At 36.2% G+C, this 18,762-nt stretch overlaps 2 protein-coding genes across 4 annotated transcripts; one reads left to right on the plus strand and one right to left on the minus strand.

Annotated features, from left to right (window-relative positions):
• The first annotated feature begins 9,949 nt into the window (after positions 1-9,949).
• Positions 9,950-13,250, plus strand: LOC107959907 (uncharacterized). Of its 3 annotated transcripts, none has more exons than XM_016896080.2 (7): positions 9,950-10,122; positions 10,486-10,834; positions 11,547-11,732; positions 12,124-12,216; positions 12,331-12,389; positions 12,571-12,718; positions 12,806-13,250. In XM_016896080.2, exons 2-7 carry the CDS (start codon positions 10,493-10,495, stop codon positions 12,902-12,904), a joined length of 927 nt encoding a protein of 308 aa, XP_016751569.1. In that variant the 5' UTR covers positions 9,950-10,122; positions 10,486-10,492; the 3' UTR covers positions 12,905-13,250. The 3 variants fall into 3 exon arrangements, with proteins under 3 accessions (XP_016751569.1, XP_016751570.1, XP_016751571.1); XM_016896081.2 differs by having other exon boundaries at positions 10,499-10,834; XM_016896082.2 differs by having other exon boundaries at positions 9,961-10,149; positions 10,499-10,834.
• A 289-nt stretch (positions 13,251-13,539) lies between these two features.
• Positions 13,540-14,844, minus strand: LOC107959909 (uncharacterized). Its single transcript, XM_016896083.2, has 2 exons — positions 14,044-14,844; positions 13,540-13,975 (listed from the first exon to the last, which is right to left on the minus strand). The coding sequence occupies exons 1-2, from the start codon at positions 14,611-14,613 to the stop codon at positions 13,655-13,657; spliced, it is 891 nt and encodes a 296-aa protein (XP_016751572.2). The 5' UTR covers positions 14,614-14,844; the 3' UTR covers positions 13,540-13,654.
• Positions 14,845-18,762: the final 3,918 nt, after the last annotated feature.

An 18,762-nucleotide genomic window follows, 5' to 3' on the forward strand; every position in this document is an offset into this window, starting at 1 on the left:
CCAGAACAGATATATGTGGCAGAGCCATCAGATCAGATAATCGTGGCATAACCACCAGAACAGATATATGTGGCAGAGCCACCAGATCAGATAATTGTGGCATAGCCACCAGGACGCTTCCTCCATAATATAACCCATGTCCCCCATGCAACAGATATATAATCATGACATACATCATACAGAATCAGATCGTCATGCTTTTTAGTCAAAATTAACCCTAGGGGTATAACGGTAATTTTGCACCTAGGGGTATAACAGTAATTTTTCATACATAGGGGTATTATAGTAATTTAATTACTTTTTGGGTTTTTATGCATATCCTAACTATTTACTTACTATCAGAACACTTACCGCGCATACTTACCGAATTGGGGCCGTTGGCCCATGAACCCGATCTTTGGCCCATTAAGTCCAAATTATCAAAATGTACGAAATCGCGCGTACTGCAGTTTATTACTTTAGATTACCAAATATACAAACCCAACTATCTTACGAGCATTCGCACACTCAAAAATTCCCAAAGTACCGACTTTTCGGCATTTCGGCTTTTCGGCTTTTGCCAATCTAGTCTATGAGAGGGTATCAGTTACACACCTGTTTGCGACGATATGCTGACGAGATCCACACACAAACTGCCTACAATTGGATTACTAACATGCTAATCTAACTATTCAAATACGAACCACGTATTAACCCCTTACAATATTCGGCCAACCACACCTACAGATCATAGTAAACTTATAAGAAATCAATAAGCAACTCATTAACAAATTTTTGTCAATGTTTACCACATAATCATAATTTCACTGCAAGCTGTCTTCCTGAGCAACAGTCACTAAATCATTTATAACTAGAGCTACGAAACTCCAAATTAAGTGCCGTTAATTTTCCCTAAAAATAGACTCATATATCTTCTATCCGTAAAATTTTCAAAATTTTTGGTTTGGCCAATCATTACCAGATTTTTCTTAAAGTTTCCCATGTTTCACTGTTTGACTAATCTGACCACTCTTCATTACAAATCAAATTTCTCATTGTACAGAATTCAAAATATGTTCTCGTTTATTTCATTTGAAACTAGACTCATTAAAATTTAATTACATAATTTATTCACCTTCTAACTCATCTCTCACAATTTATGGTGATTTTCCAAAGTCAGGTTACTGCTGCTGTCCCAAGCAGATTTATTACCAAATCACTCTTTCACACATAACTTGCATGCATGTTATTTAAACATGTATATCACCAATCAATCATCACATATCTATGATTTTACTTAAGTATAATCTCCATTTCATCATTTTAAAGCACAACATGTTAGCCGATTTTTCCCTTTAACATCTAAGGCACATGCATGCTCATTTGTTTGGCTCAACTTCACCTATCTTCCATTTTTCATCAAAAGAACATGAAACAACAACCATTTCCTTCATTTTAATTCATGACTAAATGCTCACAACACAACTAAAAACCAAAATATGCTTCAAGAGTTAAGGTAGAATCAAGAAGAACTCATGAACCTCAAAATAAAAGCAAACTACCATGAACTTACCTTCAATTTTCTTCCCCAAGTGACCAAACATTCAAGAGCTTTCTCCTCTCCTTTCCCTTCTCTAACTTTAGGCTATGATGAACAAAGATGGACAAAACTTTGTTCTTTTCACCCCTTTTTTTTAATAAAATTTCATATTTCATCCATTTAATTCTTTAATATAAAAGACATGAAATTCCCATCATAGAACATTTACCTAATCCATTATCATGGAACATTTACCTAACCCATTATCATGAAACATTTACCTAACCCATTATCATGGAACATTTACCTAACCCATTATCAATTTGTATCAATTTGTACTATAAATTATGGATATCAAGTGCACATTTTGTCTACAACAACATGATGGCTGGCCACTTCATGTAAAATGGGAGGTTTGTCATGCAATCCTCCTATTTTGCACTCCTATTTATTTGGCCACTTCAATTTAGCCTATAGCATTTTCAAACATTTTCACATAGGTCCTATTTCATAATTTCACCCCCTTTTTCTAATGGAACAAAAGAAATTAACTAAAATTGCCGGGTTCTATCTTAAGCTTGGGCCTTCTAGAGGCCTACTAACATAATTAAAACTATGCCAACATTTACAGAATTCCCGAAAATTGGGGCGTTACAACTCTACCCTCCTTAAAGAAATTTCGTCCTCGAAATTTACCTGATCCAACTAGTTGAGGGTATTGTTGACGCATAGTCTCTTCTGATTCCCAAGTAGCTTCTTCCCTTCCATGATTACGCCAAGATACTTTTACTAACGGGACAGATTTCCTTCTGAGAACCTTAACATCTCGAGCCAATATTTGCACAGGCTCCTCCTCAAAGGTCAAATCAGTCTGAACTTCAATTTCTGCAACTGGCAGGACATGAGCAGGGTCAGCACGATAATGCCTTAACATGGAGACGTGAAAAACATCGTGAATCCTGTCTAACTCTGGAGACAATTCCAACTGATAAGCCACTGGGCCTACTCGCTTCAAAACTCGATAAGGCCCAATGAACCGCGGACTCAACTTGCCCTTCTTACCGAACCTTAATATCTTCTTCCAAGGAGAAACCTTTAAGAAGACCATATCACCTACTGAGTACTCAATCTCCTTACGCTTCAAATCTGCATACGACTTTTGCCTATCAGATGCTTCTTTTAACCGGTCCCTAATTATTCTGACCTTATCCTCAGTATCAGCTACCAACTCTGGTCCAAGAATTTGTCACCTCCTAGTTCAGTCCAACAACTAGGTGTATGACACCTTCATCCATACAATGCTTCATACGGTGCCATTCGAATACTCGCCTGGTAACTGTTATTGTACGCAAATTCTGCCAATAGCAAGTAATCCTCCCAACTACCTCGAAAGTCAATCACGCATCCCCTCAACATGTCCTTCAGAATCTGAATAACCCTTTCTAACTGACCATCAATTTAGGGATGGAAAGCCGTACTAAAGTTCAATCGCGTTCCCAACGCCTCATGCAACTTTTGCCAAAACCGAGATGTGAATCTGGGATCCCAGTCAGAGACAATCGAAACTGGGACTCCATGAAGTCGTACAATCTCCGCCACATACAGCTTGGCTAACTTTTGAAGCAAAAAGTCAGTACGTACAGGTATGAAATGGGCTGATTTGGTCAACCTATCCACAATCACCCACACCGAGTCTTTCTTTGATGGTATCAAAGGCAACCCACTCACAAAGTCCATGGTTACCCTCTCCCACTTCCAAAGTGGTATCTTCACCTGCTGTAACAGTCCAGAAGGTAATTGATGCTCAGCTTTCACTTGTTGGCATGTCAGACATTTTCCTACAAACTCCGTTACTTCTCGCTTAAGTCCAGGCCACCAGTACAATTCTCGCAAGTCGTGATACAACTTATTCCCTCCAGGATGCATGGCACATAGTCCCCTATGAGCTTCCTTCAATATTGTCTGCCTTAAATCAGAGTCCCTCGGAACACAAATTCTTCTTCGGAAACGCAGAACTCCATCACCATTTAAACCGAACTCAGAAGTTTCCCCTTCCTTAACTTGTTGAAAACGAGCAACTAAAGACTCATCTTCTAACTGCTTTTCCTTAATCTGGTCCACCCAGGTTGGCCTTACTTGCAATTCAGCCAACAAACTGCCATCATCATACAGACTCAAACGAGCAAACATTGCTCTCAGATCAGATACGATTCTACGACTTAAAGTATCGCCTACCACATTAGCATTGCCTGGGTGATACTCGATCGAACAGTCATAATCCTTAAGCAACTCAATCCATCTCCTTTTCCTATGGTTCAGCTCATTCTGAGTCAACAAATACTTAAGACTCTTGTGGTCTGTGTATATAATACACCTCTCCCCGTACAAGTAATGTCTCCAAATCTTAAGTGCAAATATCACTGCCGCCAACTCCAAATCATGAGTAGGATAGTTCCCTTCGTGAGGTTTAAGCTGTCGTGATGCATATGCAACCACCTTACCCTCTTGCATTAACACGCAGCCCAAACCCACGTGTGATGCATCACTGTACACAGTAAAATCCTTCCCAGAGTCCAGCTGAATTAACACAGGTGCTTCAGTCAGAACTTTCTTCAACTTCTCAAAAGCTTCCTGCTGCTTCTTAGTCCATACAAACGGTACTCCTTTCCTTATGAGTTTTGTCAAAGGTGCTGCCATCACAGAAAAACCTTCCACAAACATTCTGTAGTATCCTGCCAGTCCTAGGAAACTCCATATTTCCGACACTGACCTAGGCGGCTTCCACTCTAAAATCGCTTCAATTTTCTGAGGGTCCACCTTAATCCCCTCAGCAGAGACCGCATGTCCTAAGACGGTTACCTCCCTTAACCAAAGTTCAGACTTGCTGAACTTCACAAAGAGTTCCTTCTTCCTTAACACTTGCAGCACTATACAGAGATGCTCATCATGTTTCGCTTTAGTTTCAGAATATACCAGGATATCGTTAATAAAGACGACTACGAACTGATCAAAAAATGGTTGGAACACACGATTCATCAGATCCATAAATGTAGCAGGAGCGTTCGTCAGTCCAAATGGCATAACCAGAAACTCGTAATGACCATACCGAGTCTTGAATGTCGTCTTATGGATATCTGCCTCATTGACTCTTAACTGATGATATCCAGATCGAAGGTCGATCTTGGAAAATACAGAAGCTCCTCTAAGCTGGTCGAACAGATTGTCAATCCTTGACAGTGGATACTTATTCTTAATCGTCAGTTTGTTCAACTGGAGATAATCAATGCACATCCGCATCGTACCATCTTTCTTTTTCACGAATAGCACCGGTGCTCCCCATGGAGACACGCTTGGCCTAATGAAGCCCCTATCCAACAACTCTTGAATTTGAGCCTTTAACTCCACTAACTCCTTCGGTGCCATCCTATACGGTGCGATGGACACAGGCGCCGTTCCAGGCAACAAATCTATTCCAAACTCAACTTCTCGGTTCAGAGGCAATCCTGGAAGCTCCTCCAAAAAAATATCTTGGAACTCCTTTACGGTCCTAACCTTATCCACTGTCAGTCCCTCCTCTTCTGACTGACTTACAAATGCCAAATAGGCCTCACAACCTTTCCGAATCCACTTCTCGGCTCTTAATGCCGACACCACATTGGACAAATAATCCCTTCGCTCACCTATCACCATAACCTCCTCATCCTTTGTAGTCCTTAACACCATTCGTTTAGCAGCACAATCCAGGTTCGCCTTATGCTTAACAAGCCAGTCCATTCCCAAAATAAGATCAAACTCTCCGAACGATAACTCCATCAGATCTCCAGGGAAAATCTTACCTCGAGTTTCTAAGGGTACATCCCTATACAATTTGTCTACCCTAACCAAGTGACCCAAAGGACTTAGTACAGATACCCCACTCACAATCTCCTCAGAGCAGTCCAAGTTGTCCATAATCCGTGCTGTGGCCTCTAACCAATATTCCGCCACATTCGGGGCTATACTAGACACGCCCCTAAAGATCTTCGCTTCGTTAGCCCGAAGTCGTTCAGAAATAAATCCTCGAACTCTATTGCCCGTACTTGCCCCAGCAACCCTTTCCAGAACACGAAGCATTGCCTGTCACAGGGCATTATCCTCGGCACCGCGGTCATGAGACTCTACCTCTGTTGTCGGTGGTACCGGTGCATCCACCGCCGGCATATGTCTTGAAGACGAAGATCTCGCTCGAGCACTTCCTCGGCTCCGTCCACGGCCTCTTATACTCATATTGTATTATCTTGATTACAAATTTTTATGCATCAATTAATATTCCAGTGTTTATTACAAATGTTTTATGAATCAGACAGTAGTTCAGAGTTTGTTTTCGCAGAATCGAAGTCTAGCTACAGTTTCAGTCTCTTATCAGATTTTCCTATAGTTTCAGTATCATCCTATCTAGAGTATCCTAATAGGGTTTTAGTACAGACAGATAATTCAGGAAAATATTCAGAAAAGTTCAGAGTAATACTTACAGGCTTGAGCCGGAGATTCGGAATGCCACCTTCTAAAGATCTAAATTTTGAAAATCGAGTGTTTCGCATTCTTTATAAAATTTTTGTTTTCGAAAATCTTTGTTTTTGTAAACCCATTCCACAGCCGAGTTGTTGCAACCTAGGTTCTGATACCACTAAATGTAACACCCCTTACCCGGCCCAGACGTTATGGCCGGATCCGACATGCCACATCGAAGCATTCAAAACATTTTCGATCCAGAAAGAAAACTTACTGAGTGTTTTAAAAGATGATTTCATTATAGGTTAAAGTGAATGGAAGCTGTGCACCAGGTAGGAAACCGGAAAAGAGGAGGTGAGTCCATCGGACTGCTTAAGTACCAAACTCCCTTCGGATCCAATCCTAGACATGCAAACCGCCATTGCCATACTTTAACGTCATGTATATTTCTAGGAAACCGATTTGATTAAGTCCTTTTTAGGAAAAGTGATTAATTTTGGAAAATATCTTCATTGCGGAAGCTTTGCCTGTTTTCGTGTTATTTTGAAATCAATTACTGTTTTTGAAAATGCACCCTAAAGCTATCCAATTTCAACAGTTAAATATAAATATTACTTATCTTAATAAAACATATAAAAACCATCAAAAATAAATAAGCGGCCTTATTACATTTAAAAGCCTAAAACCTCAAACGTAATTAAAAGGATGTCCAGTTCACCAGAAGAAAATCAAACTTTCAGAACGGGTGGCCACTCTAAATTCCCTCACAGCTCCAAGCCCACTATGGTTGGGGATTACCTACGTGGATGAAAATAAAAGGGGTGAGTTTAGGGAAACTCAGTGTGTAAAATAACCCAACCATTGTCTAAATCAGCTCAACCCACAGAAACAGAATAAGTTGGCCTTAGCCCAGAACAGAAATTCAGAATAAAGCCCATAGGCCCATAACAGAACAAAACAGATATTACATGTTTATGCAGAAACCCAACCCAGATTCATCCATAACACCCCCGTACCAGCCTTACACCATGTGGGGAGACTACTCGACCCACCCAACAGCTACACATCACAGAAACCGCAGCGAGGCTGCCAGATATTGTGACGAAGTCACCAGATACAGATATTGTAGCAGAGCCACCAGAACAGATATATGTGGCAGAGCCACCAAATCAGATAATCGTGGCATAGCCACCAGGACGCTTCCTCCATAATATAACCCATGTCCTCATGCAACAGATATATAATCATGGCATACATCATATAGAATCAGATCGTCATGCTTTTCAGTCAAAATTAACCCTAGGGGTATAACGGTAATTTTGCACCTAGGGGTATAACAGTAAGTTTTCATACATAGGGGTATTATAGTAATTTAATTACTTTTTGGGTTTTTATACATATCCTAACTATTTACGTACTATCAGAACACTTACCGCGCATACTTACCGAATTGAGGCCGTTGGCCCATGAACCCGATCTTTGGCCCATTAAGCCCAAATTATCAAAATGTACGAAATCGCGCGTACTGCAGTTTATTACTTTAGATTACCAAATATACAAACCCAACTATCTTACGAGCATTCGCACACTCGCAAATTCCCAAAATACCGACTTTTCGGCATTTCGGCTTTTCGGCTTTTGCCAATCTAGTCTATGAGAGGGTGTTAGTTACACACCTGTTTGCGACGATATGCTGACGAGATCCACACACGAACTACCTACAATTGGATTACTAACACGTTAATCTAACTATTCAAATACGAACTACGTATTAACCCCTTACAATATTCGGCCAACCACACCTACAGATCATAGTAAGCTTATAAGAAATCAATAAGCAACTCATTAACAAATTTATGTCAATGTTTACCACATAATCATAATTTCACTGCAAGCTGTCTTCCTGAGCAACAGTCACTAAATCATTTATAACTAGAGCTATGAAACTCCAAATCAAGTGCCGTTAATTTTCCCTGAAAATAGACTCATATATCTTCTATCCGTAAAATTTTCAGAATTTTTGGTTTGGCCAATCATTACCAGATTTTTCTTAAAGTTTCCCATGTTTCACTGTTTGACTAATCTGACCACTCTTCATTACGAATCAAATTTCTCATTGTACAGAATTCAAAATATGTTCTCGTTTATTTCATTTGAAACTAGACTCATTAAGATTTAATTACATAATTTATTCACCTTCTAACTCATCTCTCACAATTTATGGTGATTTTCCAAAGTCAGGTTACTGCTGCTGTCCCAAGCAGATTTATTACCAAATCACTCTTTCACACATAACTTGCATGCATGTTATTTAAACATGTATATCACCAATCAATCATCACATATCTATGATTTTACTTAAGTATATCTCCATTTCATCATTTTAAAGCACAACATGTTAGCCGATTTTTCCATTTAACATCTAAGGCACATGCATGCTCATTTGTTTGGCTCAACTTCACCTATCTTCCATTTTTCATCAAAAGAACATGAAACAACAACCATTTCCTTCATTTTAATTCATGACTAAATGCTCACAACACAACTAAAAACCAAAATATGCTTCAAGAGTTAAGGTAGAATCAAGAAGAACTCATGAACCTCAAAATAAAAGCAAACTACCATGAACTTACCTTCAATTTTCTTCCCCAAGTGACCGAACATTCAAGAGCTTTCTCCTCTCCTTTCCCTTCTCTAACTTTAGGCTATGATGAACAAAGCTGGACAAAATTTTGTTCTTTTCACCCCCTTTTTTTTAATAAAATTTCATATTTCATCCATTTAATTCTTTAATACAAAAGACATGAAATTCCAATCATGGAACATTTATCTAACCCATTATCATGGAACATTTACTTAACCCATTATCATGAAACATTTACCTAACCCATTATCATAGAACATTTACCTAACCCATTATCAATTTGTATCAATTTGTACCATAAATTATGGATATCAAGTGCACATTTTGTCTACAACAACATGATGGCTGGCCACTTCATGTAAAATGGGAGGTTTGTCATGCAAATCCTCCTATTTTGCACTCCTATTTGTTTGGCCACTTCAATTTAGCCTATAGCATTTTCAAACATTTTCACATAGGTCCTATTTCATAATTTCACCCTCTTTTTCTTATGGAACAAAAAAAATTAACTAAAATTGCCGGGTTCTATCTTAAGCTTGGGCCTTCTGGAGGCCCACTAACATAATTAAACCTATGCCAACATTCACAGAATTCCCGAAAATTGGGGCGTTACAATACGAGACTTTTTGACGTATTTAAACTTAATATATATTATTCTCTCTTCTTTAAAACTATCTGCAAATATGAATAGCTCATCCAACTTTTAAAGCATTTTCATTTTAGTTTAAAAAATCTTTATAATTTCGTAACTCAACTTTTAGGAAACTTTCGTTTTAGTCACCCAATCATTAAGTCTTTAACGATAACTGACTGTACACGCCAAATTATTTTCACATCATGTTTACATTTTCATTTTGGTCACCTAATTTCTAAGTCGCTTTTATTGTGGCCATCAAATTTTCTTTATGTATTGATCCAGGTAAAAAAGGAGTAAGAATTAAAGTAAAAAAGCAATAGAAACTAAAATAATGCATTAAAAATTGTTAAATTGGTCGATCGAATATTAACTAAAGTGGCATGGGCATTATTGCCAATATAAGAGGACGTAGGTAGGGGTGTGCAAAATTCGAGTAAAATCGAAAAAAATTGGTTAACCGACCGAATTCGGTTAATCGATCGGTTAACCGAATTAACTCAGTTTGGAGTCGGTTAATAATTTTTTAAGTTTTCAATTAAAGATTAATTCTAATTGTAATAATATTTTTCCGAGTAATAAAAAATAAAAGCTCCCGAATAATTGAATGACTAATTCAGTACTTTACCCATATAAATAAAGTATATATATTAACTCTACCATGGTCATCATCACCTGTCTCGTACCATCGTCCCTCTTCTCTCTCTCCCTCTTTCGCCTCTGCGAATCAGTTTTTTTTCTTCTCTTCTCATCTCAGTTCTCAGCCACCGCCATGTCCGCTAGTTTTTTTTTTCGGATCTGACCCGTATCCCGTGTCGGAACGTGTCGATTCAGGTACTGCACTCCAATTGCCGAGCCCGGGTAACGAGGGTTGCACGTCCATTAATTATTGAATTTGAAGTGTATATATATATATATATATATTTGTGAATTTTAAATATATATATATTTGAATTTGAAATTCATGTTTCTATACCTTCCAGAAATATAATCATATTGAATGTTAATGAATTTATACATAATTGATGGATTTCATACTCACAGTTTTTTATAACAAATGAAATTAAATCCAAATGTTCAAATTCATGTTTCTAAATATAGCTTTAGAGAGAACTTTGTATAGTATGTATAATGGTGCTTCTTCCTCTTTTGCTTCAGTTATTTATCTGGAGTCTGGACTGATTCGTATCTATGTAGTTGTCGTATGCAGAGTAGTAGTACTTCTATCATGTCAGAGATGCCGAGAAATTCGGATGGTTCGAGTGAGCAATGTAAAGCTGGACCTGATTTCTTCAGCTTCTATGCTTGTCAGATAGCTGACCTGTTGTCAGAAGATAAAAATACTCTGTCCAATTCCAATGCATCCGAGTTGTCTCAAGGGAAGTATGTGGTGGTCAATGATAAAGAGTCTATGGATTGCAGTCCTAAAGATGTTGATTCACTTTTTGAAAACAGCATTGGTGCTGAGCTTTCGGATTTCAAGAAAGGAAGATTGAAAGGATTACTTAGGCAAAGTGTGAATGATCTCTCAATGGAAGTTGAGGAGGTATAGATTTTTGCAACTCGCTACTCCTGTTTTCTGAAGATAAATGAGTTATGGTTCCGACCATTTGGGACCTGTAGAATTTGATTTATTAGAAGTGCTTATGGTTTTTGTACTCTGAACTTCTAGAGCTAGTACAGAATACAGTCTACCTTTTTTGTTTAACCTTTTGTAATATCCAACAATCATATTCTCTCCCAAGACAAGTGAAAACCATTAATAGATAAAATTGAAAGCCCCGTTGTCTCATGCTTGTGTACTTACACATTGTCTTGCTTTCATAAACAGTTGTTTTAAATTGTGCTACAACAAAGCACTAATCTTGCCTCTAATGATCAAGATAGATCTCAATTTAGAATACTCATAACAGTTTTATAGGTTGTGTTGTTCTTTACCAATGTTGTCGAGGGTGCAAGTCATAAAAAATCTTGCGTTGGATATGCCATTTTAAATTTTTTGGAAGGTAAGGACATGTTAATGCCTATTATCACTTGCGCCCCTTTCTAGCTCTTAGCACCTTGTGGCAACCTTTAGCTTGCTTGCTGCCTCAATTGTGCCCATCTATTTTGATTACCTAAATTGCTGGTTCTTTATGTCTCTTTCTCTATACTTCTTTCAAAGTAATGATCAATGATACAATAATGTAGAATTGGTTTTTGGCTTCCATCTTTCAGAGGGAAATTATTTTTGTAACTGATTAACTTGATTGTTGCAGATGTTAGATCCTGTTGTGTCTATGTCTGAGTTACGTTATAAGATCAGAAGCAACAGTTTGGTGACTTCACCTTTAGATGGAGATGCAGCCCAAGTTGTCAGTAAGAAACCTAAATTATCATCTTCCTTATCACCAATCAGCATCACTGGAAATTCTCATCCCATCAAATCTGGATCTTGCAAAGAGGTATATTTTACTCTTCATCCTATTGTTCAATCTTGGTCATGATTCACCATAAAATATTTCTTGCATGATGAAAGGAGGAGCACATGCATTTTCTCAAATAGAAAATTAGATTGTAAGAAATGCCAAATTGTCTATACTGAAGAGAAAACAGGCTTTAGGTTAAATTCTTTTGCAGTCCAACAGTCATGATTATTCATCTGTGGAACTTTTTGTGGCATTAGATATATTTTCTCATATTCTTTTTTGTATATCTATGCATCTATATTCTATATTCATGTATGCATATTCTTATTTGAATCAGCAGAGGCACGTGACTCTTGAGCATGTAAGCTTACAAAATCAGGCGTTATAATCAGTAACTTATTGATAAATGTGTTTCATTGTTTTAAAGGTGGAAGATGATTTGGAGTTCCTTCTAAAGAATGATAACCAGCTGCTGGTAGAGGAAACAATGAAAAAATATTCTGATGAACTATCCTCAACGGTGATTTTCTGAAAATTGTATTCTTAGTTTAAAACATTTTCGACCCTTCTATGTCATGTTTGCCTCTTTGGCAAATTGTTTATAGCTGACTGAGGAGGCATCTTCTCTTTTCAGCTGGTGCATATGGAGCAGAAGCTTGAAGAAACTTTAGATGCTATAATGTCCAAGTGTAGGTATGGGTTTGTTCCCGAGGAACTTATAACTTTTAAGTATGGTCTAGACATGATGCTATTTTGCAATGGGTATTAGGCGCTATGTTATGCATTTGACGTTTCAAATGTGCATATGATGTCATAATACAGCCACTTCTCACCTCATACCAATCAGTTTCACACTTTTAACTCCAATTTACAGGCCTATGACTCGTACTGAGAAGCGGCAGCTTCAGAAATTGATACAACAGCTACCCAAGGAAAATCTTGTCCGTGTTGTTGAAATTATCCAGCGTGGTAGGCCAGCTGAAAAGCCTTGTGAAGAAATCTTTGTTGATCTGGAAAAAGAGGTAAAGAAATAGATTCGAGGAACTTGATTTCTTGAGTTAATTTAGAATTTCTAACCTGGGCCAAGGCAATGTCTTCTTGTCTTGCAGGAAAATGTGACGCTTTGGAGATTATATTACTATGTTGAAGCAGTCGAGAAAGCCAAAATGCTTGCGCAATTGCAATGTAGCACAACCCCAACATCATAGCCATTCTTCTGAGACCACTACAGCAGTTCTGCATGGCCTTCTATTGAGACCATTATATGACTGTCGCTTAAAGTTGCTCAACGAATATTCATGGTCATCATTAAGATTCTTTGCAGATTGCTGGCGATCCTAGTAACTTGATCTTTTTGTCTTCGAGTTATTGATGAACTCGTAGATTTGAAACAATAGGACAGGCTTTTTTAGTTTTCTTTTTGTTCTTGCCAGAACACCTCTGGACTATAATTCAAAGTATAGCCCCCATATTTAGTATTGATGGATCTATGCAGTATAGATTGAAACAGATCTGTAAATTCATTAGCTAAGCAGTAAGATCAAAGTTTTTCTAGATTTTGGTTTATCAGTTGTTTAAACAAGCATGTTCTATGCTTCTTGGGCAGCACAACGGCTTTCAAGGCATGCAAATTTTGGTCTATTTAAGTGAAAATTTGGACTTGGGGAGAATTTCAGCCTTTTAAATTGTAGTACTAATTAGTTTTCCAATTGATAGCAATTCAAACATTCTTAGTTTGTTAACAAATGGCTGGATTTAAGCCGTGGAGTGCGACCTAGGTAATTTTGGACAAGGATAGTATGACGCAAAAAAGAATTATTACACCAGTAAAAAAAAAAAAAACTTCAACCAATGCAATTTTGTTTTTTTCAAGGAGCTCTAAATTCCAACTTAAAACGGTAAATAATTGATGCAGTTTAAGCTCAAATGTAGATTACAGTATCTACTTGACTTCTTTTTTAATCATATACAGGTTCGAAGTTCTTGTAAGCTATGACAGCATAAAAGGGGTCTGAACCCGAAAATAACCCAAGCCACTTCATGAACCAGCTGAACGGCGACTTGTCATCTTGAGAATTACCAGCACTCGGTAATTTCCGGATCACTTCCGGCTGTGTGAACCCTTCAATACACTGGAAATACTGAAGAACAAGTTGTACTCTACTATATGCAGTTCCATCTCTCCAGGCATTGATTGCTTTCTCATAGAAAAGCCTATTGCTGAAGCTCACAATGAACACGCCTCCTGGCCTAAGCACCCGAAAAACTTCTGCAAAAGCCTATAACAAGCAATCGTTGATTCATGATCTCATTGATTCCTATACAACTTCATATTCATACAGTTTACCTTCTCAGGTTGCTGAAGATACTGTACACTGACCGTGCATATTACAGCATCGAAACTTGAGTCTTCAATCTCGAGCTTCTGGTCCTGATTTAGATCCTTGACAAAGAAGTAATCCATCCTAGAATTCCTGGCAAGCTCCTGAGCATTAAGTCCATGCCCTACCACTCTTTTGTAAACAACTTCATTTGGTAGATGGCTAATCCATGAACTCATGAGGTCAAGAATCTCTGAGCCAGGCTTTAGCCTCTCCCTGTACAAATCTGTTAGTGTGGCAATGAATTCATCATCAACATGAGTTACAAACCTGGGGTAAGCATAGAATTCCCTGTCGGGAAAGGTGTTGAGCTTGGTTCTGCCTTCATTGGTAAGCACCAGGCGTTTGATTCTGCCTGCTTTTGATTCATTTGCTTCCTTGTTTTCATTCCAAGTGTTTGAAATTTTTAGTGGAAGAATTTTTTTAAATGTTGGTGGATTTGGTGCATTGGATGGGTTCCATGGCTTCGGTTTTGAGTGAATAGGTAGCATATCATGTGTTTTCCGAATACTTGAAACTCCTTCCAGGGAAATCATCTGATTTTGCAGAAAAGCTTGCTAAATTGTATGGTTGTAAACATTTGCAGATATCAATTAGGGCCCACTAAACATTGGTATAATTGGGCCGAATTTGGGCTTTTCAATCCTACTAATGGGTTCAATGGCCTAAACCCCGAAATCTGAGGATACTCCTAGCGGTTTAGTAAGAAGCTCATTAATTTTTTAACTCCAACGAGTGTAAGAGATGTTTATGGTTGGGTTGGATTGGGTTTGAGTCGGACCGTTGTATGGTATTAACATAAATTAATCTTGTTTCTGTTTGGTCTGACCCAAAATTTGAGACTCAAATCTTATCTAAGTCTATTTATATATATAAATGATTAGCTCAAATTCGTTTTAGGCCTCTCATATTTAATAAAAGAAGTAAAAAATAATTTATGTTAATTTAATTGTTTTGTTAACATTTTATACAATATTGAGAGTGAGAATGAAGATAACAAGATTTGAACATGTACCAGAAGGTGTTTGACATGAGTTTTAATCACCACTCTAAACTAATTTTATTAAAATTTTAATATCTTGAAAAACATACTTTTAGTATATACATTATAGTATTTACATAAAAACAAAATAATATTTGTAATATAAAATTAAAAACAATTTAAGTCAAATAGCGCTCGAGTTTTGAATGTTGGAAACTAAACTTGTTTATTAGACCATATTTCTGACTTGACTGGATAACCAGATGTTTGAATAAGTCTAACAGATATCTCTGAACAAGAATTATTCAATTCTTATTACATAGTGTTTTTTTTTGTGGTAATGTATAATTTTATCTAATTTAACAAAAAAAATTAATAATAATTACCTTAATCAAATTTTGTAAAATTATTTATCAAAATTCAAAAAGTAGTTAATTATCAAATAATGTTGTTGTTTCTTTGAAAAGAAGAGATGAAACTTAACATCAAAAGTGATTTTAAGACAAAGACAAAGAAGGAATCATGATTTAGGTTTGCATCAAACGTGCAAATAAGGTCTCAAAAAAACATCATATGAAAATTGAGATGATGCTTTTCTAAAACAAACAAAAACAAACAATGGTCTCAAATAATTATTGCTTTCCCACTCATTACCGGAAAGGAAGGGTCTCCTCGCCTCTTTTTCAGACAAACATTCACAAACCTTCAAATTTATGTTCAACGTTTGTGTACATAAAGTTATCATGCTTTCCACCGTATGTCATATGTGTATAATAATATATAAAGAGGCATATTTAACTTAAAAAAAATTTTAAGAAAAAAAAATGGACTGTGTTGTGATAGTATTTAATTCCCACTAGAATAAAAATAAGATGACATTTTTGGAGAAACCAATTTTGGAATTAATTAAAAATATAGCAATGTGAAATAGAGAGGGATGAAGCATGCATTCGTGGGGTAGACAAAGAACCATCTAAGGGAGTTTGAAAATTAAAGCTAAAGAAGCCATGATTATGATTGAAGAAGATGCCAATTTTCCAACTACTTTTCGCCGTCTCATTCATTAGTTATTATCCCACTGGATTTTTTCATTTTTAAAATAAAGATGTTTAGTAACATATATGTTTTTGTATGATAGTTTATACATTGTGGTGAGACACTTCAACACTATAGAAACAACTCCTTATTTTTATTCACAAGTCAATTGAAATAAGGTTGTGTTTGTGGAATCCTTTCTAAAAATAGTTTTTCTGAAAAATAATTTTTTAAGGATAAAGTTTATATATATTTTTAGTTGTTTAGCAAATTTTCTTTATGGTAACTTAGATTTTTAAATTTTGGATTTGAATTTTAATTACATAAATGATAAGAATGAAATGCATATATTATAGTAAGATTAGTTGACATTCAATATAATATATATTAAAAAAATATAAAAATATGGATTTGTCAAATTCAAAAATATTTTAAAGATATCAAAGTTATTACTAAGTAGGCTTTTAGCAAATTCATAGATTTGAGAAATGATCACGAATGTTACAATTTTTTTTTAAATAGCTTACTTCTCAATTTACATTATTTTTAAATTTAAATTCTGAAATCTTAGTTCCCAAACGCTACCCTAAGATTTTGAAAGTTGTTTTGAGTGAACAAAAACAATATAAATTATCTTTGTAACAAAATATCATAAAAGTATTTCCTTTTAACAACTGAAGTTTCATTTTATAATAACTAATATTTTATGTTCAAAAATATGAGAAGGGTGAAGGAGTGCTTGTAGGAATGCACACTCCCTAGATGATTGCTAAAGTTGAGACAATTTCCATATTTGAATTATTGACAATTTATTGAATTGGATTTTTGGACTATGTTGATATTGTGGAATGTATCTAGCCCATCATTGAAGATTATATCACTTAAGGAAACATATATGGAAGATCGAATCAGACTGGGTCTTACTTATCTAATCTCTTGGATCGAGGATATTAGATTGGATTAGAGCCTTGATATCTTAGCTGCCAAAAGTCCTTGTTTACTTTGTTTATTATTATTATATTGTATTCAACTCATTTACTTGCTCTTTAATGGGGATTGTGATAAATCTTCTTTATGTTAGCAAGTCTTGAAATATTCTATATAATTGAGAGACTTATATAGGTGATTGTACACAAAGAGATATAGTACTTAATCTGTTCTAGCAAGGAACTTCATTTTATGAGTGCATTGTGATTGTAAAACCTATTGAGTTGTGGTTTTACATGCTAAATTCACAAGGGTGAATTTAGTGGTGAGAGTACTATTTTTCAAGGTACAAAGGTGAGGAAATTGTTATGGTTGTGTGCTAGATTTAGGACCACTAGTTGTAAATGTTGAAGATAGTGAATATTTCTCTCTAAGCTAGGCTCCATAAACATATGGAAACTGAACTGCTTAAACAATTTGTGTGTCCCCTGTTTTACTCCTGTTATCGCAATGCTTGAAGGAGTGTCCACTCCCTTAGCCACTCATTCCATGCACATAATTTGTAACTCAACAACTATTCGAGCCAATATTTATATAGACTTAATAATAACTAATGACTAATTAAAACTTAATTTGAAGTATATGAAAGTGAATGATAACATATTGGAAACTAAAATGAAGCTGAGAAGATTTTAAACAAATACTCATTTTTATATTATGAAAATATTCATATTTTATACTATAAAACATTTATTACTAAATATTTATAAATTGTAATATACACTTATTATTAAAATATTACTAAAAAATATTTTTAATAAAACATTAAGAATATTATTTAAAATTAAAATCATTATTAATTTTGATTGATTTGACTATTAGTAGTGAGGATTCTTCGGTAAATGAGGTTGTTTAGCAGGGGCAATATGTTAAGTTTATTGTTCTAGAAAAGGAGGAGGTTGTTTGTTAAGGTGACAGAGGGTTATATTGAGTGGAGAGTTGCTGGTAGGTGTAGTGGGTATGGTGTTGGGGTGTGGCGAAAGTGTTGAGAGGTTCTTAGATGGTGAACAATTGTTCTTGGTGAGGCAATGCGACTGAGAATTTTTCTTGTTCTTCTCTTAGATATTTTTCCAGAACACTACTTGCTAACTCCCCTTTGATTTCTGATATAGCTTATAACAAGGTCTTGGTCTTTTGGAGTCAGTGGAGGCAATGATGGAAGCAGTTGAACAGGTAGTAGAAGGGGATGGTTGGCAATGGAACAAGGATAGGTTGAGCAGTGTAAATCACGTTGCCTATAACACTCAAAACTCGGCATGGGAGTCTGATAAGATATGAAGTGTTATATTGGTCGCCAGAGCAATCCACTGATTCATTCTTTCCACAAAAAATGCATCTAAACACAACTTCTAAACTTTCAACAACATCCCAATCATTCCTGGACCTAAAACAAATGAGAACAGAGGTTAACCGGACTTTAAAATGTCGAGCGACCCTAAATATGCATCTTGCAACCGAAGCATTGATATATTGGTTGTATGTACCGATACTTGACTTTGAATTTTGGAATAGTGAGCTTTGATGTTTTGGAGTTTTGAGACTTTAAGGGGTTTGTACCAGTACTCGAGCACGAGTATCGATACTTGGAGGTCCATGATACTTGGCCTCGAGTTTGAAACTTGACTCCCCTATTTCAAAAATTTGGTTACAATTTTCAAAAAATACTGATACATTGGGTTTT

Source organism: Gossypium hirsutum, chromosome A05, assembly GCF_007990345.1.
Source record: "Gossypium hirsutum isolate 1008001.06 chromosome A05, Gossypium_hirsutum_v2.1, whole genome shotgun sequence".
NCBI lineage: Eukaryota > Viridiplantae > Streptophyta > Magnoliopsida > Malvales > Malvaceae > Gossypium > Gossypium hirsutum.